General features: G+C 43.2%; 1 protein-coding gene across 3 annotated transcripts in view; it reads right to left on the bottom strand.

Moving 5' to 3' along the window:
* Positions 1-26,775, bottom strand: part of ARSB (arylsulfatase B) — a 197,809-nt gene that overhangs the window by 22,752 nt on the left and 148,282 nt on the right. The window contains exon 8 of one of the 3 annotated variants that reach the window (XM_012505247.2): positions 14,850-15,453. The exons of the other annotated variants lie outside the window; for them this stretch is intronic. Coding sequence (XP_012360701.1) covers positions 15,425-15,453 — 29 coding nt within the window. The 3' untranslated portion in view covers positions 14,850-15,424. Of the gene's footprint in view, positions 1-14,849; positions 15,454-26,775 lie in introns of those variants that run through there. 3 annotated transcript variants of the gene reach the window in all.

Consider the following 26,775-nt stretch of genomic DNA (forward strand, 5'->3'; position numbering starts at 1 on the left):
AACAAAAAAAAAAGAAGAAGAAGCAGCAAAGTAGGAAGCTGTGCACAGAGGCTGGAGGAGCACTCACAGACTCCCCTCCCCACCATGCATTTTACCCAGACCTCTGTTTGGGGCTGGAGTTCCCAGAAAAAGCACTCCCCCTTAACTGGCCAAGACTTTGCATTTTAGGGGGGTTATATATTAAAACAACAATAATAACAAATCAACAAGAATTTTTTGAGCATCTGCCATGTTTAAGAAACTGTGTAAGGTGTCACAGGAATTACAGAAAAACATTAAATTAATTAATTATTTTTTTGGAGGGTGTGCAAGGTACTGTTTTAGATACCAGGAAAAGTATCTCTACTTAAGAAGCTTAGAATGAATTGGGAGAATAAATGTCAATGAAAGGCAATACATGATAAATGCCAAAGGAGTGGTAAGACACCATTTTATTTAAGCATTAATTACTTTGAAGAGTAAGTACTACAGAACTCCAGAGATGGAAAGTCTATTTCTGGTTGGTTGGAGGGGAGACTTCACAGAGAAGGTGAGACTTAGGGGATGAAGCTTGCACTTCATCAGTAGAATTCAGTAGAATTCAGAGAGGAGGATGAGCAGGAACAGGACATCCCAGGCAGAGTGTGGAACAGTACAAGGTGAGAATTCACCAAGTTTGTTTGGACTCCAGATAGTTGAGCACCCTGGCTGGCTTGAGGAGGACAAAGTAAGAATTGTTAGGAAAAGATGGGTTGCATTAGTACCTCCCACATATAGAGGTTAGAACTTTATTCAGTAGGTAATTGGAAGCAAGTAAAATTTTTTAGCAGGGATGAAAGGCATGTTTTAGAAAGATACATCTCCACGTTCATTATACTCTGATTACTAATTAAGTTTCTAGGATGACCTAATAGTATGAAAAAGTTGCTCTATACAACAGCCAGGAATAACTCTGTCACTGGAAGGGGATAGTCTACATTGTAAATATGTAAACTAGCATTCTGTATCAGAGCAGAAAGAAACCAGTTGAAGAGCTTAGTCGGGCAAGTACCGAACCAGTCCAGGGTTGCATTGGTCAAGTAAGTCTAGATGATGAATAGAGCAGGAAAAAGGACTGCTAGGTCTGGAATGGCATCACTGGAAGAACACGTGAGAGATGTTGCTTTTGGAGGGAGATGAACTGCATGACATGAGCAATTGAATGTGTAGGTTTAGAAGTGCTGATGGATTTGCCACAGGTGCACTCTCACTCACACTCTTCAGTGCACTAGGAATAAAGCTGAAACTGCAACATGGCCCCCAGGGTCTGCGTCATCTGCCCTGTCTCCTTGGAATCACACTCTGACCACATTTCTCAGCCTCCCTTGCAGTTGGGTGTGTGTCGGTGGAATGTGAGTGGGGTTGGGAGCACCATTTGCAGGCAGGCCTGAGCCCAGAAAACCCTCTCATGCACAGCCTTCCATGCAGAGAAGCATGCTGGCCTTGGCAGCTCATTAAAAATGGCAGAGCTGCAAAATGAAAGGACCTGTGGTCTCCAAGACACTTCTTTGAACAGGGATGTCTAACTGCTCAGGAATATCTAGTTTGCACTTTCTGTGAATGAGAAATAAATGTCTATACTGTTTGAATGTCAGTTTTGGTTTGTTCCAGCAGCCAGCATTATCTTAACTAATCTGTCATTCTCCCAGTCTCATCTCGCCCCACTGCTCTCACTGTGTATGTTCCAACCACACTGGTTTCCTTCAGTTCTTTGGACACACTAAGCTCTGTTCATCCAGTCTAGCCCTTCCCTGCTGCAAGGGTCTTTGTGTTAGCTCTTTCCTCTACCCAGAGCACTTTCTACAATTCCTTGCCTGATAACTCCTTTTCCAGGTCTCAGATCAAATAACACTTCCTCAGAGCAGCTATTTTTTGACCTCCCAAATTAAATCAGGGCAACCCCGTTCATCTTCCATAACATGTCTTACAATTTATCATTATATATTCATTTAATATATTTAATATTATTTAAATTATATTTGTTAAATTAAATTAAATATATTTAATACATGTCTCCCTAGAAAAGTATATGATCCAAAAAAAGCAGGGATCATGACTCTTGTTCACCAGTGTACTGTTCATTCAGCACCTAGCACCGTGTGGATGTTTGAGAAATATTATGGAATAAATGAATGAACTGGAGTGCTGCAGTCACAGTTAGATTTGAGAATGATCGCAATAGGGACAGATAGAAAGTGGAGAGAACAGAGCAGCAGGCTGAGAAACAGCCCCGGGAAACACACACTAGGGTACAGCATCTACCTTCCACCCCTAAACAGAGGCCATGGAGAAGAATAAAGTTTAGAGAAGAGAAACTAAGTAGAGAGATAAGTATTATAGAATGAAGAGCACTCAAGTTCTCAAGGGGCCTTAGACATCATCTAACCTGAGCTCCCCTTTGCATAGATGAGGAAATAGAAGTAAAGTTCCCTGGCTTAGCTAATTGGTGTCCACGGTGGGGTGGCCATACTAAAAATGTTAGAATTGTTCTGTTTGCATTGATACCTGAGAAGGAATAGGATCAAAGTCTTTAAATGTGTGGCCAGGATAAACCTGTGGTCCTACTGCCAGATTTAAGGGGTGCCTTGTGAAGGTCTCATAATGGACTTAAAGGAACCAATGTCTCCTAAGATCTCAACTCCAGGATATTTCCTCTTGCAGGGATTAAAGAGAAGGGGGACTGTTTGAAAACATGAGGAAGGGACATCTAGGTCATTATTTGGTTGTGTTTGCTCTCCTTCAAGTGAAACACTTATCTGAATGCAATAAAGAGGCTTCTTCAGACAGATGAAGAGCAGGCCCTGTGGGCCATGGAGAGAGTCAGTTTCCTCCCCGGTGGAACTCATCTGCTTTCCCGGAGAGTGTTTTCACTTCCATGTCGAAGCTGGAGCTCCAGCCTCCCGACAGACAATTCTCTCTAGCACACTCCCCTCTGCACTAGGGACGGCCGCCTCTTGTATTAATACGATTAGATTAGCCCATCAGTTCCCTGGTATCCTTTGAACACTTGAGAGAAAGTCGGCAGCTTATTGGGGCTTTTCCAAGAGAAATATGTGCTACTAAAAAGTGATTTCTACACACATCCCTCCCTCCCTTGATCAGGAGGTAATTACTAGGCTACGAAGGCCGCTGAAGCTGAGGCCTGGCAAAGCCAAGTGTGTGCTGCTTTCTGACTGCCAAAGGGAGCAGACAGAGCCCTGGCCTTGCTCCACTGGGGCCTGCACCACTCTTGCAAGTTTCCATGAGTGAGATCAGTGGCATCCAAGTTCCCACAGAAACAGTGCTGGTCTCCTCAGCTGGAGGGCTTGATCAGCCATCTGCTTCCCTGCTCAGGCTGCTTTCCTAGCTGATCCAGCCCAGAGCCCTTGCAGAGCTACAAATTATGCAAGTGCTACGAAGACCAAAAGTCTTCCCCCATGGGATATAGTAATGTATTCGTTACTTCAACAAATATTTATTGAGCATCTACCCTGCACCTGTGCTGGGCTAGGAACTGGTTTTACCCCATTTGATGATTATTTATTGAGCACCTACTTTGTACTAGAAGTTGTACTCCAGTGCTATTCCCTGCAGGCAAGGAGCTGGAGGTCTGGTCAAGGGCCTATTTGTTGTTTCAGTGCCCTTATTCTCCCACCCAAGGGCACCTGGCAGAGCTAGACAGGGCCCCTGGCAGTCCTGCTGAGTCAAAGGTATAAGCAGGCACCCAAATGGCTCTAACAGTCTTCAGCCATTAACGTTCTTTAGTTTCAAGGAGCTCACATAAGACACAGGCACAGTGAGCCTCTTGCAAAATGAAACAAATACCAGGGAAGAGAAGTCTCTCAGGATTAGCAACTGCTCACTGCAGATGTAACCAAAATGTGGAATGAAAAAAAAAAAAAAGATCCCTTCAGACTCAGTTTCTGTGGGAAAAAAAAGTGTTTCACTTCAGCTCGGCACGATTTTTAAAAAATCAAAACTGATTCAATTCCCTTATCCTTTCCTTGCCACCCCATCCAAACCACCCTATCATTGAGGTTAGAGGACTTACTTGGTCAATGTCATCCCATAAGCCTCTCTTAAGGAAAAAAAGGAGAGAGTAAGCTTAGAGAGGATGGGAAGGTTGGGAACTGCCTACTGTTTATATGACAGAAGAAATGGAAACCACTGTACAATTCTAACTTATCAAGCAGGGCGAAAACACCACTAGGAGCAAAAGGGAGAGAGCTCAGAGGGATCAGGAGAAATCTTTTGACATGGCAGATAATTAAGACACTAAAACTAACAACCAAAGGCAGAAAGGCAAGCTGTAATTACCCAAATGCTTTCAAAGCCTGGAGAGGAGACAAAAATGGGTAGTTCCTACTTTAACCAATGTGGATAGCCTGGTAGGGACTGTCCTTTCTGTCCCCAGCATGGTTGGCTCCAGTCATTGGCCTCTGACCTCCCAGCTCCCAGACAGTGGCCATTACACCTGTGCACGCTGAGGGAATGGGGAAATGCCGCCCCATGCTCCATGCATCTTCCAGGTCCATGGCAAGTCTCCTATAAAATCAAGGCCACTTGAAGGCAGGGACTACCCATTCAAGCTCCTTTTATATTACACATAGTACTTTGCTCAGAAAGAGTCACGTTTATAATTGCCAACCAGATACCATTAGCGGGGACACAGCATCTGGCTTCCAGGGTTTAGTGATAGCAACACATAAGATACTGTTTCTTACAAGTGGGAAGTTCCTCATAGACTTACTCAAATGAATGCACGCTGGAGAGTGAAACAGAGACCCCAACCGACCAACGTTGTCATGTCATAAATCACATTTCCCAGGGGCTGCTGAAAACACCCAGCCTTTTTCTAATAATTGCTGAGTCGCATAACAAGCAAAAGGCTTAATCCTACAGTGCCATCAAGTTTACCTGCACGCGGAGTTACTTTCCACTTATCTGTATGGAGAATCTGCCATATTAGGGGCATATCAGGGCATAATTCAGCCATGAGGCATGCAGGCAGCTATAAGACATTATCAGAACCTACACTGTAGTGATTTTATACCAAGTATGTGAAAATTTAATAAGATTAGAAGGAAAACAAAATGAGGTTGTTAGGAAGAAAGATGTCTTTCTGTTTCTATTCGTTACTGTTACTTCTAATTGTTTTCCCTTCTTCCACCCTCCACCACTCCAGGAAGAGGCCACTGGAGGCTCTTTCACTGCTTTCCACAGAGGTAGGAACCATTTCTGAGAAAGCAAGGCTCACTCTTCTCAGCACTGGGTGTTTCTGGTCCTCTCTGACCTTGACTAGAAAAACAAGCAGGAAAGAGGAGGAATGATAATAAACATATGGTCAGCATGTCTTTGTCTTCTGATAAGAAAAGTGGCTGGATGAGCAGGAATGTCCAGTGGAAGCAAATTTAAAATTTTTGATTATCATCGACCAAGCAGCCGGGTGGCTCTGTGGGCTCTGGGGCACAGTCACACTTAGACATGATGCCTGTGGAATTGGTCACGGTGCCGAACCCCAGGCAAGGAGCACTTCAGGGGAGCAGTTAATCACTGCTATGGAAAGAGCAACACCAGGGACAGGCACTGTGAGCTTGGGCTCCCGGAGTCCCCGCCTTGTTGCTTTCTAGCTGTGTGGCCTTGGGGGCAAATCGCTTAACTTTCTAATATTTTACTTTTCTGTAAAATGAGACTAATACTACCACCTACCTTCATTGGGTTTCTGTGAGCGTTAAATGCACTAATGCGCGACAAGTGCTGAGCAATAAAATAGAGAGAAAATAGGGTGGCCTTTATTGTTATTATTATAAAATCTGTTCTGGATTACCTACCTCTCTAACACCCTAGTGTGTAAGTTAGGAACCAAAGGGATGACAATAATCAAACAAAATTAACCCATATGCAGAGAAAATACAAAACAATAACAAAGTCACAGTGTCCCCTGGCATGTGGAACAACTGTATACCTGAAGGATGTCATAGGCTGTTAATATGTAAAGATCTTTAGAGATCTTCTTCTGCATGCAACATGCAGTATCAGATACCATCAGAGAAATAGTAATATCTTTCATATGAACAACCATCATTTACTGAGATGGCCCCCTTCAGAAACTTACAGGAAACAAAATATGATTCCTGGACTGGCACTTCTCCTCTGGATATATTACAGGATTGATGCTTTCAGCCTCCTGTATCCGTGCAACTGGATTTTAAAGCATTTGTATGTCTGTGCAGCCACACCACACTGTTGCCTCCTATTAAGTTCCTAGTCAGCCACCCCTCCTCACCCTGTGCTTTGCGGGTGGCCCACGCACAGCACTCCACATTGACCTGATGACATTCCGGCCTATTAGATTCGCCTCATTATGCTCCACCATCAGCTTCTCCTGGATTCCGACTTCATTGTCTCCATACTCATGATTACTCATACGCCCTCTGGCCTCTAGAATGTGATAAATATGGTTTTGGTAGCTTCCTTCAAGTCACACCACTGGAAAGTGGCATGTGGATAGGAAGCTAGACAAGACGGTTACCTCAAATGGGCAGACACCCCCAAAAACTCTACAGTTCCATTTAAGACTCCACCAGCAGGCATGCTCTCGCCATGCTTACTCTTCCGCTCCCTGTCACCTCCAATTAGCTACTCTTTCGCCACTCTCCTGCAACCATATCTGTGGTCTGCACTGGCAGAAAGCTGGGCCATGAAGGTGGGAAATGGCTGAGGACAATACAGTGAGTGCAGAGCATTCCGTGTTGGGGTGTGGAGATGGAAGGGGTGTTTTGGGAACACAAGGATGGTAGAAATAAGGCCAAGAAAAAATCCACTCTGAAAAATGTTAAGCTACTGGGCTTAAGAGCTTCTAGTCTCCCTCCTTAAGAGTGAGACATAATGGAAACATTTGAGAGAGTCAATAATCCAGGGCCAAGCCTGCCCTCCACATTTTATGTTCCCAGTTGGTTGGTGGTCCCCAAGCTCTATCAGATAGCACATCTTCATCAGTTGACTTCCAAGTTGATTTAGTCATATGAAAGTGTCTTTCTTTTAAAGTGCTCCCATTCTGGCTGCCTTGGATACAGGCACAGTGAAAATGGCACATTTCTCTTCTACAGCCTCAGGAACGCATACTCCTCATTGGAGGGAGGCAAGTGATTCACCTCAATGGAGCCTAAGCCCAGGCAAGGAGCACTTCAAGGGAGCCTGGTTTCCAGTACCATATGCTGCTCCCCACCCCTTCCTGAGCCAATGGGAGGAAACGCATCTAATTTCCAAAGCCTTTTAAACATATTTGAGGAACCTTAAGGGAAGGCCTTTTAAGAAGGTACCAAAAGTGTAGATAGAACAACAATTTGGACCCTCTTCTCTAACTAGGAAATCCTCAGAGGTAACCTAGGGTGAGGAAAAGGGACAATAAAGCAAATCCAAGAAACGAGGGGATGAGAACAAAATACTGTTTCCCCTTAATCTCTCAAATACTTAAAAAACACCTTGTCATGAAAAATGTCAAACATGCACAGAAGTAGACTGAGCGGCATAATAAACACCATGTACCCAACAGTCATCAACTTGTGGCCAATCTTCTTTATCTTTACCTCCCATCCCCTCCTCCCCATATTATTTCCAAGCAAATTCCAACCATCATATTTCATCTGTAAATATTTTGGCATATATCCCTAAAAGACAAGGATCCTTAAAAAAAAACCCCTCATAATCATGATACTATCATATTAGTAGGAATTTAATGTGCAAAGATGAGCAATGTTTCCTAGAACATTCACAATAATTCCCTAATAGCCTCCCATTTCTAGTTAGTGTTCAAATGGTCTGACTCCACGTGGTTTTTAAGCCACACTTTTCTGATGACGAGGCCTGCATGACCTCCTGGGTGGCTGGGAGGATGCTGTTCTAGAGCACGTAGCTGGCACAGGGTAGCTCGGCATGCTCTCCGGGCACATCCTGTACTGGGTGGAGTGAGATTCAGTTCATGTTGCACTTACACCTCCCCGCACACAGAAGCACTCCCACTAAAGCATTTCCCTGATTTCCGGAGCCACAGGCAGCTTCAGAAGTCCAAATACTTTTGAAGGCCACAAGGGACCCATCTTACTCTCAGCCTTCAAAACAGGTCAGCACTCCTGCCTCCACTGGTGCCCCCACCCTGTTTACAGTGATGCTGGAGGGACATAGGATGGCCCCCTGGGCTCCCTCTGCTCGGGTCAACGATGTATGACTTTTTGCTGGACGTGGGGTGGGTAGGGCAGCACACAGCAAGACGTCAGTATGTGTTAGCTGTGCCATGTGCCCTATTTTTGATTTCTCAACTAGTCAGAGCTAAGATGTTAATGAAATCTACAGGCTTTCATCTCAGATAACGGATTTGCAAAACAGACATGTATAAATGACAAACTGTGTTTCAGGCACTGTGCTGGGAGGGGTACAGAGATGAAAGGACAGATGTCCAGGTCCCTGTCTTGGACAGATTCAGCATCTAACAAAGAATGTGAATAAATAACTCTAACATAATGGGCTAGAGGTGCATAGAACACGCTGGGCGGGCACCGAGGGAGTTGCAATCAGAATGCAATCCTGCCAGGAAAGGTGGTGGTCAGAGTGGCTGGGAAGGCCTTGCCAAGGAAGGTTACATTTCAACTGGATCTCAAAGAACAAGCCAGATTTTACCAGGCAGAGAAAGGCAGGAAAGGTCACTTGGGCAATGGGAACAGCATGAGGAAAAGCATGGCAGCACATTGGTGGTGTAGGTGTCTTGTGACAGAGCTTTCAGCACATAACACAGTGTCTCTCTTCTCTGTCTACAACAAAGGCCAGCCCCGTGGAGAGCTAAAAAGAGTGAGGAACAACAAGGAGACAGATGATCCTGGAGCATATTCAGGGAGGAGGGCAGGAGCCAGGTCTGGCTCAGCTCCCCAAGTCAGCAGCACTTCTTGCCTTCAGCTGAAGCTGGGAGACTCATCCTATGGTCAGGCTGAGGGCCGCCAGAGCCTGCGGCCAGGCCTAACACTAGGCAGAGGCGACTCTGCAGCTGTCTGCTCACACTCACTGCCAGTCACTCTTCACTCCGCTTTCCTGCTCTGAAAATCACGTCCTGGCAACCTGCCCATCGGACCTGGAGCCAGCCTTGCTCTCTCCACTGCAGGCCTGTAGGCCTGGCCTTGAACCCCAGCCTGCTGACACGCTTCTCAAGCTACAGGCCCATTGCTTAGGCCCTCTAATTCTGGCTGACCATGGGCCACAGAGAGGAATAGGTGGCAGCTGATGCTGGCAGTTGTAGACTGCACAAGCAGGACCCATCTCTGGACCCTTTCCATCAAGCCTGGTCTGGTGGCCAGTGTGGTGGGCACCCCACTAGACCCCTTGATCCAGTAGTGAGTTCCAGAAGAAATGGCACAGCTCCAAAGCTCATCTGGAGCAAACTCTGTTCTCCTAATCTCCATTCACTTCTCAAATTTCCTGACCCCCGCAAGCTTCACTGGCCTCCTAGTACCTCCCTACCAAAGGAAAGGTTAAGTGGTCATTTCTTTAACTCTCATTTCTCTTTAGGGGACAAAGCCTGCTATTCAGGGCATCAGGGAAGCAGGGGAAATAAGGATGGGAGTGATTAAGTGCATGTCCAAAACCAGCTCTCTGATCTCATGACTTTCCTGTACCCTTGGTACAAGTGCTCCAGAGAGAACTGAGTTGTAAAATGACAGGTAAAAACAGCACAGTGAAAACCCTTCTTGCTTTGAACAGAAAATGCAGTTGGTGCCTGTGAGTTATTTGTTTCTCATTTGCTTTGGAAAGATATTGTCTAGAGAATTTGGAAACCTACATCCCATTTCAAAAAGCAGACCAGATTTCTGCTGACATTTAGTTTGGCAGGGGGTAGAGTTTGTCTGTTTTTGCCATGAGAGCTCGTTTTCTGGGGGACACACCACACGGTTCTAATTCTAGATGCCAATAAAGCTGCGCCTTTAACCATGAAACTTGAATTAGCATTGAATGGCTTTTGAGTTTTTATTTAGGATGCATTTTAAGAAAATACAAGGCCTTCCAGCTGCAAACAGTAAGCGCCACCAGGGACTATGTGAGTTAAACATCTTTAGGATCTGTAGTCAGCCTTCCTGTGCTTTGGGAGTTTCAGGAACTTTCAACCACAGAGTACTGTGTTCAGTTGTATCAGAAAATGACTGGGGTTGGATTTCTCCTAAGCTCTCAAAGGCTTTGAATCTTTGACATAGTGTTGTTAACACAGTTAAATGTTTTCTACACAGAAGGCTTACTCAATACAACAAATTAGCAATACAAGAAAAGTTAGGTAAAGTTTCTATAGAAAATTCAGATCCTAAAATGTTTGATTAGTTTAACAACCTGAAAAAATGTCCAGAGCTATAGGTGTGATGAGCTGAAGGCTCCCCCTGCTTTTGGAGGCAGCAGGAGTGCAGTGCAGAAGCATGCGTTTGACACTCACAACTCGCTGCCGTCCTATCGTCACATTAGGTTTCATCTTTCCAACTGGACTGCAGTTGCTGAGGTTAGCCTGCAAATACTATCCTGGTCTTGCCCCCATTTCCTAGTACAGTGAAACAATGGATGCTCTGGAATATTTGTTGATTAAATAATTGAGGTCACACATGGATACACTAGAAACTATTTTGCAGGGCAGCATTCTTTTGGTTAGTGGGATTCTGTTCTGGGTAGAGAAGCTGCTTCCCTCATTCTCTCCCTAAGAACCTAAATTCCATCAAGAGGACACAATCAAACCAGCAAAAGAAACTAGTAGGACAACTGAAATTCATCACAGGAGGCCACAAAAGAGTTAATTCAGCTCTGATATGAGGATTATGAGACAAGGGTATAAGGATTACACACAATGGATTTATAACAGAATACAATTTTTTTTTAAAGGACAAAAGTAGTGACTAGGGACGTTTGTTTCAGATGAAGAAATAACCACATTAACCTTTTAAACATTTGCATCTGTGAATTGTAGAGGCTCAACATAAAGCAGATTGCCTACATCCACTGCAGCCATTCTGGCATGAGAAAGTTCTCTTGCCTAAAGCAAAACAGATGTGTGAGAGGAAAAAGCAAAGTCTCTTATGGGTGTATCAACATTCGGAATTATATAGTTATCTCAGGAACTACAGATTGCGTGAAGCAATGAATATGGAATCCTTCTCGTATTTTTTCCCTAAAAACTCAGTATAAAAAGCAGAAACTTAATATTGAAAAAATACTAATTATAAAGGCAGATGAAAAAGTTAACAGTGTATTCACATTTCATCCATACGTTTTTTTTCTTTTTGGTCAACTGAACTAATCCTGTACCAGTGATTAAATATTCAGAATTTTTGGCCAAGTGCTGCCTAAGAGAGATCCACTTGACTGTTCAAGCAATTAGAAAAACTGCCACATCCTTGCATGTGCCTCCAAGCAGGAAAGAGCACATCAGGGACATCTGCATATGTGTTCACATATGGGATTCACAGGCAAATCAACTTGGAAATGGGAAAGTACACAAAGGCCACCCCACTTGAGGTGCAGGTCAGTATTTACAGAGCAGTGGGCAGGTGCTCGGCTGTCTGCTAGGTCCTGGGAAAGGCACAGGAGAAACACAGGCAAGAGCATGGGCACTGAACAGGAAGGAAAACAATACCCTGGAGGGCACAGCCCCCTAGCCCAAAAGAAGAGTATTTACAGTGGGGAGGGGAGGACACAGCATGGACGAAGTCTCAACAAGCAGTCATCCGAAACCAGGCTGGGAAAGCTGTTCAAGGAAATTGCAAGTTTGAATGATATGTAAAACGTGTACATGTAACAGATGACAAGTGGCTACACAACAATCAAGATTAATTTGGTAGAGATAAATGCTAATATGATTAAAATGACCCCAAATATTTGTATTATCACATTATTATAGAAATGAAGTCATATGAATATTCTGTTCAAACACACACACACACACACACACACACACACACACACATATCACAATTTAGCATTAAATGCAGCTTAGAGGTTTTGAAATTGTACTGGTACACATGAGTTTAATAATAATTGATGGGCTGGTGTGGTGGCTCATGCCTGTAATCCCAGCACTTTGGGAGGTTGAGTCAGGTGGATTGCTTGAGCTCAGGAGTTCAGGACCAGCCTGGGTAACATGGCGAAACCCTGTCTCTACAAAATACAAAAAGTAGCCGGGCATGGTGGCATGTGCCTATAGTCTCAGTTACTCGGGAGGCTGATATGGGAGGATTGCTGGAGCCCAGGTGATCGAGGCTGCAGTGAGCCGTGCTCACACCACTACACTCCAGCCTGGGCAACAGAAGGAGACCCTGTCTCAAAAAAATTTATAATAATAATTGATGATAAAAAAGTTTACAAATTATGTGTACAGAGATGGAATAAGTAAATTTCCTCCTCCCTTCCTTCCTTCTTTTTTCTCTTGCTCTGTCACCCAGGCTGGAGTGCAGTGGCGTGATCTCGGCTCACTGCAACCTCTGCCTCCCAGGTTCAAGTGATTCTCCTGCCTCAGCCTCCCAAGTAGCTGGGATTACAGGCATGTGCCACCGCACTGGCTAATTTTTGTATTTTTAGTAGAGATGGGGTTTCTCCATGTTGGCCAGGCTAGTCTCGAACTCCTGACCTCAGGAGATCCACCCACCTCAGCCTCCCAAAGTGCTGAGATTACAGGTGTGATCCACCACACCCAGCCAATATATTTTCATGAACAGTTTTTCTACTTACGCAGTTACACAAATTAAACATTAGATATAATCTCTACCTGAAGTCATACAGCATTTATTTAGCACTTTTAAAAAATGCAAGGCCAGGCACAGTGACTCACACCTGTAATCCCAACACTTTGTGAGGCTGAGGTAGGAGGATTACTTGAGTCCAGGAGTTCAAGACCAGCCTGGGCAGCAAAGCGAGTCCCCATCTCTACAAAAACTAAAAAATTAGTTGGGCATGGTGGCACATGCCTGTGGTCCCAGCTATTCAGGAGGCTGAGGTGGGAGGATCACTTGAGCCAGGGAGTTCAAGGCTGCAGTGAGCTGAGACGACGCCTTTGTGCTCATCCTGGAGGACAGAGGGAGACTCTGTCTCACAAAACAAAAAAAAGCAGTGATTTGTGCTCTAGATAATGGAGTCATGCAGCACTATAAAAATCTCTTCTCATTTTGTATTTATTATGAGTACTGGCAAAAGAGAGGGTCATCTTCATTTTCTTCTGATTTTTTAAATATAAAATATTTGCTGAAATTGTTTTCTAATATACAAAATTGTTTGGGTGAAAGAAAAAGAACCATAAAACACAAGTACCAAACAGTCTCCAATAAAAACACTTAGATAATAATCCATTTGGAAAGAATGAGCTCCAAATATGGATTTTATGAGTAAACAAAGGTTCTGTATTGCAAAAGTTAATAGACTGTCTTCACATTTAATTTCATGACCACTTCCTCTATTTGACTCTTCTGTGGCATAGCTTGAGATGTCTGCAAGCCCTGCTACTTCTGAAGGAAAATACACAGAGCAAAAAGACATGCTGTTAATCAAAGACTCTGGCATCTGAATTTAATAATCAGATGCCATTTGGAGTCTATATTGTTTTTCAACAGTGTAACACACAAATCAGTCAGCACATACTTTTCAACAGTGATTAATCTCTTTTTACATGCACATCTGCGATCCCTTATGAAATATTCTGAAAAGCAACCTAATAAGAAAGGAGAAAGAACCTGTGGGTCAAAAAGGATGATCATGAAGCCATGAGATGTTGAGTCAGTCTTTCTCTAAGTCTCTCACCCCATAAAGCTACTGTGCCTTTATTTACATATTTTTCCCAACTGAAATGGTCTCTCCTCTCTTTTAAAGGCCCACTCTCTTTTTTTGAAGTCTTCAGGGAATTCCATGTAGGAACATTCTTCCTCTTCCCACCTAATATCTCACTGGCTCATCATTTTCTCTGTTACTCACTTGCTTCTGTAGCACCCACTGTTGGGTGTTGTTCGTTATCTTCATGTATGTCTACCTCCTGTTCCCTAACTCAGTTATATGCTCTTACAGGACAAGGAACTATGGATTATATGCTTTACATGTCTACAGCAACCTTCCTCAAAGTGTGGTCCTTGAATCATCAGAAATTGCTTGGATGTTTGATCAAAATATAGCTCAGAGATCCTGAAGCTGCATGAAGGGAAGGCCTAGGAAGCTGCATTTTCAGCATGCTGCCCAGGTGACTTTAATTCACACCAAGGATTGAGGACCCCTGTATACAAGGACTAAGAGAGTGCTATGAATAGAATGGGTACCAAGAAGTATTTGTTGAATATGTAAGGGCACACAAAGTAAAAAAACCCCAAACTGAAACAACAAAGCCAACCAAACAAACAAAAAACAATGTGCAAAGTTAAAGGAGTTCGGATTATTTAGTCTTGTGCCTGTAAGTTTAATCACAACCCAATTATCTTTTCATGAAGTTGACTGTACTAAAGCATTATTTTAAAGAGATTGCTTGTTTTCTAGTCGCATGGTTGCTGAATAAGGCAAACGATCTCCCCTAAACTCCTAATTAGAAGACCATAATGGTCATCTCCTTTCCTCTTCTCCACCCTTCCCTATTGACCTTCCCCAAGAATCCTTTCCTTGGCTTTCCTTCTTGTCTCTATTGCTTTTTCCCTGCTTTTTTCTATGAGACTGACTGCTTTTCACTCATCTCACTGTGGCTTGCAGCTTCAAGAATAGAAGAGAGCAGGCCACAAAGACAAATTAGAACAAGACACCCCTCTCTGTGCCAGAAAGTGTGATTTGGCAAATGGAGGACAGGCTGTGCCCCTGTGCAGTTAGCAACCTGTGAAACTGTATGTGGCAGCCTGTCAAAAAAGGTGGAGGAAAGCATCTGGGCCTACATTTTCCTGAAGAAGACTTTTCAAAATTTCTGTTTTTCACTGACTTCACTCTTCTCTATATGCTATTAGGTAATAAGAAAAGTTCCAAACATTATTCACTGGGATGCTCGAAAGTAAGCTGCATGTGCCATATTACTGTAAGACAAGTATAAAGGACTTGCATTTTATTTCCACAAGGAATGAATAAAGGGAAAGGAATTTACTTTTGGGAAAAGGTAACACAAAGAACTTCAGTCTATGAAGGACACAAAGGAATTCTCATCTCCAGAGATATTTTGAAATAATATAAGAAATGACCCATCTGTGGTAGTTTATGGTTGATCTAAGTAAGACAGCCTCCTGGGGCCCCTTCTTTCTTGGAGAAGGCACTTTTCCTATGATGCCAGGTTCCTAGTTCCTGCCTCTTCTGCCACTTCTGCAGGAGCCACCTGAGGCCTTGAGGGGCCCTTTCAGAACCTTGGGTCTGAAGTCATTTCTTATGCCCTGGGTTATCATCTTCAGTAGAAAGTTGGTGGTAGCTACAACAGCAGCGAGCACTCAGGCCAGTCTGTAAAATACGCAAAATGACTTTCCTGAAGATATACAGATTTCTCAGAGTACAGTTGTATCTGCATTTCTAGTCCAGGAGATTTCTTACAATCTCACTAGACTGTGAATTCCTAAAGGGCAAGGACTGTCTCCTTCATTATTCTAGTGCCTAACAGGGCCTAGCAAAGAAGGTGCTCAACAAAGACACTTACTGATTAAAGGGGCTTGATTAGCTCTGTCCGCAAATTCTGCCTCCAAAAGTCCTTCTCTGTTTGGCTCCCGGAGAATGTTGCCCTTCGTGTGTCACTCCCCAGCTCCACCCTCAGTCACAGATTTCTGGTCCCTGAACCCTGGATTTCCAGGTGTCATTCCAAGGTCATGTGGAACCAAGGGCTCCACGATCTTCACCCCCTGGTGTTACTCCTGTGATTATGTTATGTTTGGTGGCAAAAGGATTCTGCAGATGCCATTAAGGTTACCAATCAGAGATGATCTGCACGGGCCTAACCTAATCACATGAGTCTTTTAAAAGCAGGCAATTTTCTCCAGCTTGTTACAGAAGCGAGATTCTTGTTACAGTTGAGAGATTCTAATTGTGAGAGGGATTCAACAAGAGGAAGCTTCTCCACTGCTGACTTTACCATGAAAGGGTCAATGGGACAAGAACTTGAGAAGCTGAGGGTAGTCCTTGCGGAGACAACAGGGACTTCAGTCCTACAACCACAGCAACTGAATTCTGCCAACAACCTGAACAGGCCTGGAAGAAGGTTCTTCTGCAAAGCCTCCAGTAAGAGCCCAGCCTGACTGACACCTTGAATTCAGCCCTCTGAGACCCTAAGCAGAGAACCCAGTTGAGCCTGCCCAGCCTTCAGACCTACAGAACTGTGAGGTAGTAAATAGGTGTTATTTTAAGCTGCTAAATTTGTGGTAATTTGCTATACAGTGATAGGAAATAAATGCGGCAGCCCTCTGGGCCCTTCTGTAGCAGCACCCTCCTTGTCTTCTGGACTTCAATTCAATCAGTTCTCTACTGGGAGAGATAAAGAATGATCATTAGTAGGCACAAAATAACAACAGCTATGGTGACCACTGTTGTCCTTGTTCACTGACCAATTATCCAACTGCTTCACTCTCTCTGGTTTGTGCTTCCCTCCCTAAACCCACACATCCTTCACAGCTTCCTCTCTGTTCTTTCTCTAGGTGACCTTTGGCAATTTATGGTAAAAGCCTCTATCCTTGAGCTATATCCTTTATGCTCCCAGGACCCACTCGGCTTCAACATAAGCAAATAGAAATATAAATAAAGACAAATGTATGTGTAGATCCTGCAGAATATCTACAGTCAGGTCTGGGGCAATAAATGGGTGCCTTTGAGTCAGATCTGATTTGAACAGAAATAAGTCAAATTAAGATCTCTGATAGGCTGGGCGTGGTGGCTCACACCTGTAATCCCAGCACTTTGGGAGGCTGAGGGGGGTGGATCACCTAAGGTCAGAAGTCCGAGACCAGCCTGACCAATATAGTGAAACCCCATCTCTACTAAAAATACAAAAATTAGCTGGGTATGGTGCCATATGCCTGTAGTCCCAGCTACTCGGGAGGCTGAGGCAGGAGAATCTCCTGAACCTGGGAGGCAAGGGTTGCAGTGAGCTGAGATTGCGCCACTGTACTCCAGCCTGGGCAACAGAGTGAGAGCGAGACTCTGTCTCAAACCCCCCCTCCAAAAAAAAAAAAACAAAAAATATCTCTGATATACAACTAAGGGCCAGGCACAGTGGCTTACACCTGTAATCCCAACATTTTGGGAGGCCGAGGAGGGTGGATCACTTGAGGTCAGGAGTTCAAGACCAGCCTGGCCAACATGGTAAATCCTCATCTGTACTAAAAATACAAAAAAATTAGCTGGGCATGGCAGCATGTACCTGTGGTCCCAGTTACTCAGCCAGCTGAGGTAGGAGAATAACTTGAACCCAGGCGGCAGAGGTTGCAGTGAACCAAGATCGCACCACTGCACTCCAGCCTGGGCGACAGAGCAAGACTCCGTCCCCCTGCACCGCCCCCCAAAGAAAGATCTCTGATATACAACTAAGATCTCTGTGGATCTCTGATATACAGCTAAGATATCTGTAGATCTCTGATATACAGCTAAGATCTCTGTAGATCTCCGATATACAGCTAAGATCTCTGTAGATCTCCGATACACAACTAAGATCTCTGTAGATCTCCGATACACAACTAAGATCTCTGTAGATCTCTGATACACAACTAAGATCTCTGTAGATCTCTGATACACAACTAAGATCTCTGTAGATCTCTGATACACAACTAAGATCTCTGTAGATCTCTGATATACAACTAAGGCTGCACAGGCTTGAGCATCTAGGGCTGAGACAGCTGCAATCTTGGATACTCTTAGTGATATCTGAGATAAAAGTCCTGCATCTGAGATATATATCTGAGATAAAAAGTCCCATTTGTAACGTTCAGGGCTTTACCCAAACTACATGGTGCTCAGCAGAATGCCCATCTAGAATCTTGCACTGTTGGCATTTCATTTCTCCTTTCAGAAACCCCACTTTCCTTGAGTTTAAATGGAAAGAACCCATCAAATAAAGCTCTTTTTTTTTTTTTTTTGAGACAGTCTCACTCTGTCGCCCAGGCTGGATTGCAGTGGTGCAATCTCGGCTCACTGCAAGCTCTGCCTCCCGGGTTCACGCCATTCTCCTACCTCAGCCTCCCAAGTAGCTGGGACTACAGGCGCCCGCCACCTCGCCCGGCTAATTTATTCTTGTATTTTTAGTAGAGACGGGGTTTCACCGTGTTAGCCAGGATGGTCTCAATCTCCGGACCTCGTGAACCGCCTGCCTTGGCCTCCCAAAGTGCTGGGATTACAGGCGTGAGCCACAGCGCCCGGCCAAAGCTCTTATTTTTAAGAGAGAAGCGACATGCTTTTCAGGTGCCTTGCTTGATCTCCTATCATAACGAATCCTCCCTTTCTCCTTAAGCAACCTTGCTCAATCCTCTTTTTAGGACTAACTTTATTCTGTTTTGCATTGTAAGTAGTTGTTTATAGATGCCCCCTCCCACCCTTGCCCTGGCCCTCTCTGGCTCCTTAGGGGCAGAGGCCATGTCCCATTGATCTTTACACTTCCCTGGGGCCTGCACAGTGAGCACTGAATACCCGTTGAAGGAGTTTAATTTCTGCATGGAGTTAGATTTATAGTGGAGATTTCCTTTGCTGTTAGGTTTCAGGTAGGTGCTTAAGACCCCTTGATCCAGGGAGAAGAGGGCCAGGCGGCAGTTGCCGCTCAGTCTGCTTCTGAAATCTCCCCACAGGAGTAAGGAAGGGGCTGCTGGAAGGTGATGGTCCTACCACCCTGAGGAGGTTGAAAGAAGGGGCAGGGGAAGGAAGCTCTGAGGGCCAACCTCACTTCCCATCCCTCAGCCAGCAGCAAGCACGGCTGCTTCTCAAATTTGATCTGTTCTCTGCCTTGGCAAAGACCAAGTGCATTCCCTGTACGTGAAACAATGCAGTTGCTGTTTCAAGGCAGACAAAAAGACTGTGGGTGGGAAAATGTGAGGAAAGTCTTTTTGGTGACTTATAATTTTAAAAATGCATGTTGTGAGAAAAGGTGTCATGAAGATAAAATATGCAGTAAATTCTGAATCATGAAGGAAAAACATTTCCCACTGTCCTCTAAAATCTACTATATTTGGTTATTTATTCAATCACTCAGCACACTTCAAATGTGCCCTGACTAGGTGATGCTTCCCTTTGGGAGATTTGTGTATGTGCTTGTCTTCTAGACTGGAGGGTCTCCAGGGCTGGGACCTTCCAGTTAGTCTTCATATCCCTAATGCCTAGCACTGTGACAGCAAGATCTCAGGAGATGGCAGAGCCACAGAGACTGAAGGGGGCCACAGAAGTAGAGAGGAAAAAGGCAGAGCCAAGGGGCCTGGGAGGCCAAGTGCTTCAAGATGACAAGCACTGGCAAATGGCACAGAAGGGCCAAGTCGGCTCATGCTGAAAAGGAGCCAAGGGATTCAGAAAACCCACTGGTCACCTGCAGGGGGCTGCTATGGTTTCTCCCTCCAAAATTCTTATGTTGGAACCCCCAAGGCAATGGCATTAAGAGGTAGGGCCATTGGGAAGTGATTAGGCCCTGGGGGCTCTACCCTCATGGATAGGATTAGTGCCTTTATCAAAGAACCTGAGGAAGAGAGTTCCTCCCTTTTCCCCTTTTGTCCCTTCTGCCACATGAGGACTCAGTGTTTCTCTCCTCTGGAAGATGCAGCCACAAGGCGCCATCTTGGAAGCAGAAAGGGGCCCTCACCAGACACCAAATCTGCTAGCACCTCAGTCTTAGACTTCCCAGCCTCCAGAACTGTGAGAAATAAAGTTTCATTATTTATAAATTACCCAGTCTGTGGTATTTTGTTATAGCAGTAGCAGTGGATTTAGGGATATTTAGGAAAGAAGGTTGATTGCAGTTGGGTCAAAAGTAAATGGAAGAAACATTCACTGATATCTACAAATAAACATGTTTTTAAAAGTCTCTACTAAAAATACAGAAATTAGCTGGGTGTGGTGGTGGACGCCTATAGTCCCAGCTACTCGGGAGGCTGAGGCAGGAGAATCGCTGGAACCCGGGAGGTGGAGGTTGCAGTGAGTCAAAATTGCACCACTGCACTCCAGCCTGGGCAACAGAGCAAGACTCCATCTCAAAAAAGAAAAAAAAATCATCTAAATATACACTGCTACATGACTGGCTAAATAAACTACAGAATACCATGCAGCAGTTAAAAGAATAAAGCAGACCTTTATCAGGGTTTCTCAGCCTCAGCATTATTGACATTTCAGGTGGAAAACTCTTTGTCATAGGGCTGTTCTGTGCATTGTGGGATGTTTAGTACATCCCTGACTTCTACCTACTAGATGCCAATAGCATTGCCCACTCAGGTTGTGACCACCAAAAATGTCTGCAAAAATTGCCAAATCTCCCCTGGGGGGTTCAATAGCCCCTGGTTGAAAACCGCTGATTTATACTTACTGATCTGGAAAAATCTCCAAGACAGATCATTGAGAGAAAAAAGTATGTGGCAAAAAAAAAAAACCCCACAGCATTTTATATGATTCTATCTATGTAAAAAAAAAAAAAGTATTGTACACACCACAGCTCCATAAATCCATATTGTATATATAAGCACATCTAAAGTGGTCTATAAAGTCCAAACTGTTAGCAGTGGTCACCTCTGTGGAGGGGGACAGGGAATAAGGGTCATAGTGAATTTTGTTTATTTATTTATTTATTTATTTATTTATTTATTTGAGACAGAGTTTTGCTCTTGTTGCCCCAGCTAGAGTGCAATAGCATGATCTCAGCTCACTGCAATCTCCGCCTCCCAGGTTCAAGCGATTCTCCTGCCTCAGCCTCCTGAGTAGCTGGGATTACAGGCGCCCACCACCAAGCCTGGCTAATTTTTTTGTAATTTTAGTAGAGATGGAGTTTCACCATGTCGGCCAGGCTGGTCTCGAACTCCTGACCTCAGATCATCCACCCACCTCAGCCTCCCAAAGTGCTGGGATTACAGGTGTGAGCCACTGCGCTGGGCCAATTTTGGTTTTATTTGTATGGCTGTGTTTAAACAAATAATGAAAATGGAAGTGTATTTGGTATTAAAATTAGTAAATGAATGGAAATTGAAGATACGGAGAAAGCACATGCAAACTACTTCTGACAAGGTTTAGTGGTGACAGTGAGGCAGAATTCAAGGAAGGAATTTTTAGAATGTGGGAAAATTGAGCACTGCTAAATTCAGTCAAGTTACAATTTTGTATAAAGCACTATGAGGAGGGGGTGCATATCTTCTAGAATGCTTCTACTTATTAGCTCAAGATTTCAATAATGCTTTGCCAGCAATGACTTTCCCACTAGAGTTAAATATGCATGAAATAACAGAATTCCTCTTTCTGTTTTTCTACCACATGTTTCTTTAATTTGTGTTTCTTTGGCGTGTGTACAGCTTTCTCTAACTAAAGTGCTGATGCCATTATGGAAACTGTCACTCTTCAGAGTTGGAAAGACCCAAGAATAAAAGCTGACTCTGACTTGTTTGGTCTGGCATGGCTGGGGATATTGCAGGAGTATATTTGTTTTTCATTAATTTGTTTGTCATTTTTCTCCATGATCTATGGAACATTTATTTCCCCTGAAGCAAAAAGACCTGAAATGTCAAAGGTTTTTTGGTTTCTGCCAGGGTAATGAATTGTTGAGAAAAAGAGATTTTTTCTTATATGCTATTTTATTGTAGAAAGAGACATTTTGTGATCTTTTGCTGTTTTACAGTGATAATGAATTTTCTGACAGACTTGGAAACTTTGGGCTTCTATGTTAAAATAATAAAGTTTGAGGAATAACATTGACCTGGACCTTTGGAGAATTAATCAACTACAGATTTTGGAAAATTGATGACTTTGGTCTTTATCAAGACACTCTAGTTTGTTACTGTCATCAAGGCAGTACACAGATTTACACCACATATAAACATCCAACAATTAACTACAGACCCAAGTCCCTGAACAGAGATTTTGCCACTCTTGGTGATGGGAGGTTTAGGCCCAGGAGACCTTCAGCCTGATCAGTGTTGCTTTGTTGCCTTTTTTCTTTGTTCTTTTTCAAAAATTTAGTTGCAAAAGTAATAGGTATACTGAATTGAATGAAAACGATACTAAAAATTATCCATAATCTCACCCTCTAAAACTAACTGACCATTATAACATTTTGGTATACTCTTTCTAATCCTGTTTTTTTGTTTGTTTGTTTTTTGTTTTTTATTTTTTATTTTTTTAAGACGGAGTCTCGCTCTGTCGTCCAGGCTGGAGTGCAGTGGCGCGATCTTGGCTCACTGCAAGCTCTGCCTCCCGGGTTCACGCCATTCTCCTGCCTCAGCCTCCTGAGTAGCTGGGACTACAGGTGTGTGCCACCATGCCCAGCTAATTCTTGTATTTTTAGTAAAGGCAGGGTTTCACCATGTTGGCCAGGATGGTCTTGATCTCTTGACCTCATGATCTGCCCACCTCGGCCTCCCAAAGTGCTGGGATTACAGGCGTGAGCCAACACGCCTGGCCTCTAATCCTGTTTTAATGTCTATATTATTTTTACACAACTGAGATACTGAATACAAAATTTTATTATTTTGTGGCTTTTCCTTTCAAATATTGCATATAGTGTTTTGTTTCTAATCTCAAAACTCTTTAAGGGAAAACCATAGGAACATTAATAAATTCTACCATTGTCCCTAAGAATGTGATGATTAGATCCATTTTTCATATGCTCTGAAATTATAGGCGTGTTTATGCTTTTATTTTTGAGAGGTGAGAAAACAGGCTCACTGAGTCCAAGAGGCAGGCCAAGCTCACGTAATGATGACACTGGGCAAGATGCTCTGTGTCCCTTGGAGACAGAGTAACTGACCAATGCGTGTCCCAGTGACTACTTTGACTACCCAAACAAATGCATGGTGTGTAATACCAGGCCACAGAAATCTCTCAGCCATTTAAGAGGCATGAGCATGGGGAATTTTCCTCTTTTGCACACAGTAGTGGCACTCTTAATCACCTAGTTTCTCTACTAAAACTCTTTCTGGGGACTTTTTGGGGTTTGCCTATACCCATCCATAGTACTTCCACGAGATCAGAGGAAGTACTTGAAAGAAGTCAGAACCCATAGCCTAAGTGGGTTTCCCTAAGAATGTTCATAGGAGAAGAAGTCTGCTACCTGATTCTTGATTTCCAGGGACCTCCTTCTAGGGTGGTAGATACTCAGATCCTTGCCATTTTTTAGAAGCTTGGGTTTTCTTTCTGAATGTTCACATAAGGAGAAAACCAGGAACAAAAGGAAAAGAGACCAAGCTTCTGAGATGAGCTCTAAAATCTTCATGTCTTGCTGGCTTGAATATATCTTAAACTTTTTTTCAGCAAATGCATCCATGTTACTTTAGGATCAGAAAACATTTTGGCATTTGGATAATCTGAAAGATAATGTAAATTGCTATAAAACTAGCTTAAATAGAAATTTGGGGGAAGAGATTATAAATACTTATGATATAATTTGGATATCTGTTTCCTCCAAATCTCATGTTGAAATGTGATCCCCAGTGTGGAGGGGGGGGCACAGTGGGAGGTGTTTGGGCCATGGGGGCAGATCTCTCATAAATAGCTTGATGCCCTCCTTGAGTCTTGTTCTGTTCATGTTTTAAGGAGCTGTTCTTTAAAAGAGCCTGGCATCTCTCTTGCTGCCACTCTTGCCATGTGCATACCTGCTCTCCCTTTGCCTTCTGTCTGAGGCCTCATCATAAGCTGAGCAGATGCTGGTGCCATGCTTGTACAGCCTGCAGAATCATGAGCGAAATAAACCTCTTTTAAATTACCCAGTCTCAGATATTCCTTTATAGCAACGCAAACAGATTAATACAATTTAGAAAACTGTTCGAAATTCAAGGTCTTACATCCCTGTCTTTAATTAGATATCTTAGAAAAAATATTTAGTCTTAAATACTCATACAAATATTTTAAATTCTAAAGATTGAGCTTCAAATTGGGTGAAAGTCCTCTAGACTAGGGGCTCAATATTCAAACTGTAGTCAGAGACCCAGCAGTATTGGCACCACTCAGGAGTCTGTTAGAAACGCTAAATTTGGGCCCCACCCCAGCCCGACTGAATCAGGTGATTCGTGTGCACATTCAGGTATGAAAGGCACTGCTTTAAGTGTAGGGTAGTAGACCAGATGTGTGGAATGCCGATGTTTTCACCTAGTATTCCCAGGTGAGTTCCTAGGACATGCAGGAAAGTTATTAGACCTGTTCACAGCCTGCTGTTTTCTTCCCCATTAATAGCCTAATTTCTCGTATTATCTTTTCATCATGACTTTACTAATCATCAGAATCTGCCCCCAACTGCTGAGAGAGACAGTAGCTCATAACTATCTGTGATTTTCTGAAGTAGGAGAACAATGCCAAGATTATTGTCCTCTTGGTTTTCAGTCACGTTAAGATAGGCGGAAAAGAAGATGGCTGGTTTAAAAGCATTTTAACAGCTGCACTGGTAATATACTGCATTTTGACAGATGTGGTTAGTAACTCTAAGGAGTGCATTTTTCTCTCGCTTACTTTTGTTTCTAGAAGTAAAACAGCCTATGGGCAATATAAGTTTTCAGAAGTAGGCCTAGGGTCAGGAATGTGTTTGGTTTAGAAGTTAGGAGAATTTAAACTCAAATCCAGTTGGTTTTTAATTCAGCTTAATCACCAAAATCTGATAAAGTGCCACCAAGTTATCTAAAAGCAACAGATACTGCACAATGGAAGAGTTGATGTCATCCTTGGAGCTGCCAAACCATCAACAATTTGGAAAGCGATTTTAAAGGGAAAATGTAAAATATGAAAAATGTAGTTCTTAGCTTTGCTTACATGCTCTTCCAAGTGTCTGTGATTTATGTGCATCTTTTTCCTTTCTTTTCTAAATTGGTTTTCACTGTCATTATTTTCATTTAAAAAATGTTTATTCATTTCAGCTCAGTGCAGGGTAAATGCTGCTGTTTATAATTTGTGGAAAGACTAAGAAAAAAATCCCACATACATTTGAAAATATGCTTACAATTCGAAAAAGGGAAAGGTTTAGATTCCTTTTCAGTCTCTAACATTTGTTTTTTAAAACATTAATTGTTAACAATTAGAAATCAAGTACTATATTCTAACTTGTCCAAAAAATAACCCAGATCCAATCCTCAACTTTCTTTAAATAAAATGTATTTGTGTCACAAATAATTCTTATATCTCAGTCAAAAGATAAGGGAAGGTAGTACTTAAGCTGACTTTCTCATTCCTCTTTTATTATTTTTTTCTTTTCTGAGAAAGAAGCTAAAAGTCAGCTATAAGCACTGAACTATTTTTTGGAAGGAGTTTTTATAAAATGATGTAAAAGAAAGGATCTGAAATGAATATAAATAGTTCAAATACCCACGACTTCCTGTCTAAGTCATTTTAAATTTATACTAATGTCAGTTTCAAGTAAACCTCAGTCTCTTAAACTTGCCGTCAATTAAGCCAAATCTAAGCTTTCTTATGTCTCACTTTTCAAACGAGCGTTAGTTATTACAATCAAGTACCTCTGACATCTATCCAATCTTTCCCATAGATCTTTTTTAAAGGTTAAAAAAGTTAACCCGATGTCTTTCCTTTTTCTTTTTCTTTTTTTTTGATGGAGTCTCGCTCTGTTGCCCAGGCTAGAGTGCAGTGGCATGATCTTGGCTCACTGCAACCTCTGCCTCCTGGGTTCAAGCGATTCTCCTGCCTTAGCCTCCCAAGTAGGGGGGACTACAGGCGTGCGCCACCATGCCCGACTACTTTTTGTATTTTCAGTAGAGACGGGGTTTCACCATTTTGGTCAGGCTGGTCTTGAACTCCTGACCTTGTGATCTGCTTGCCTCAGCCTCCCAAAGTGCTGGGATTACAGGCGTGAGCCACCGCACCTGGCCCCTTTTTTCATTTTTTTCTTTAAGACATTTATTCAACAACTACTTATTGTGCTACTGTTCTAGATGTTTGGGTATAGAAAAGAACGCAAAAGACTAAATTGTCTGCCCTCATGGAACTTGTATTTTAATGGAGAGAGGAGGATGATAAATAAATATTTAAAAAATAATTGTGCCAGATGATGATATGTGCTCTAAAGAAAGGCAGGTACTGGGGGCAGGGGGTAGCTACATAGTGCCTAGAACACAGTGCACTGTCAACAATGGTTAGTTTCTTTTCTTTATTGCTCTCCATGTGATTTCTCTCAACTCCTTTTACTTAATCGTGTATATTCTCTAGTTCAAAACTGCTTCTGTGAAGGCATTTAGGAAAGAAAACAAATAGCACAGGTGTTACCCCTCACATATTAAAGGAAGAAGCTAAAGCTGACTGCAAGCTCTTTTGCTGGAAAAACAGTATGATGCCCCCAAAATAAGTGAGACAGACACTAACAGACTTCTACAAACATTCCAAATTTGAAAATAAGGGTAGGTTACAGGGCAGAATGGAAGCCTCCAAGGGGGAACCTCTGTGGCTGCCATGGGTCAGGAGCATTAGGAATCACCTACGACAGGAAGCCCGACAGGAAGCCCCAGAGCATCCCTGGCATATCAGAGGGAAAGGGCACCTACAGGGGGTTCATCCTAATAGGGGCACAGCCAGCTGCATACCTAGAACAGAGTCCAGATAGTGACAAGAGACTGTAAACCTGGCCCCAGATCAACGGCTCCATCAAATAGAGCCCACCTAGACATGATTTTCTCTTTCTAG

This window comes from Nomascus leucogenys, chromosome 2, assembly GCF_006542625.1.
Source record: "Nomascus leucogenys isolate Asia chromosome 2, Asia_NLE_v1, whole genome shotgun sequence".
Classification (NCBI taxonomy): Eukaryota; Metazoa; Chordata; class Mammalia; order Primates; family Hylobatidae; genus Nomascus; species Nomascus leucogenys.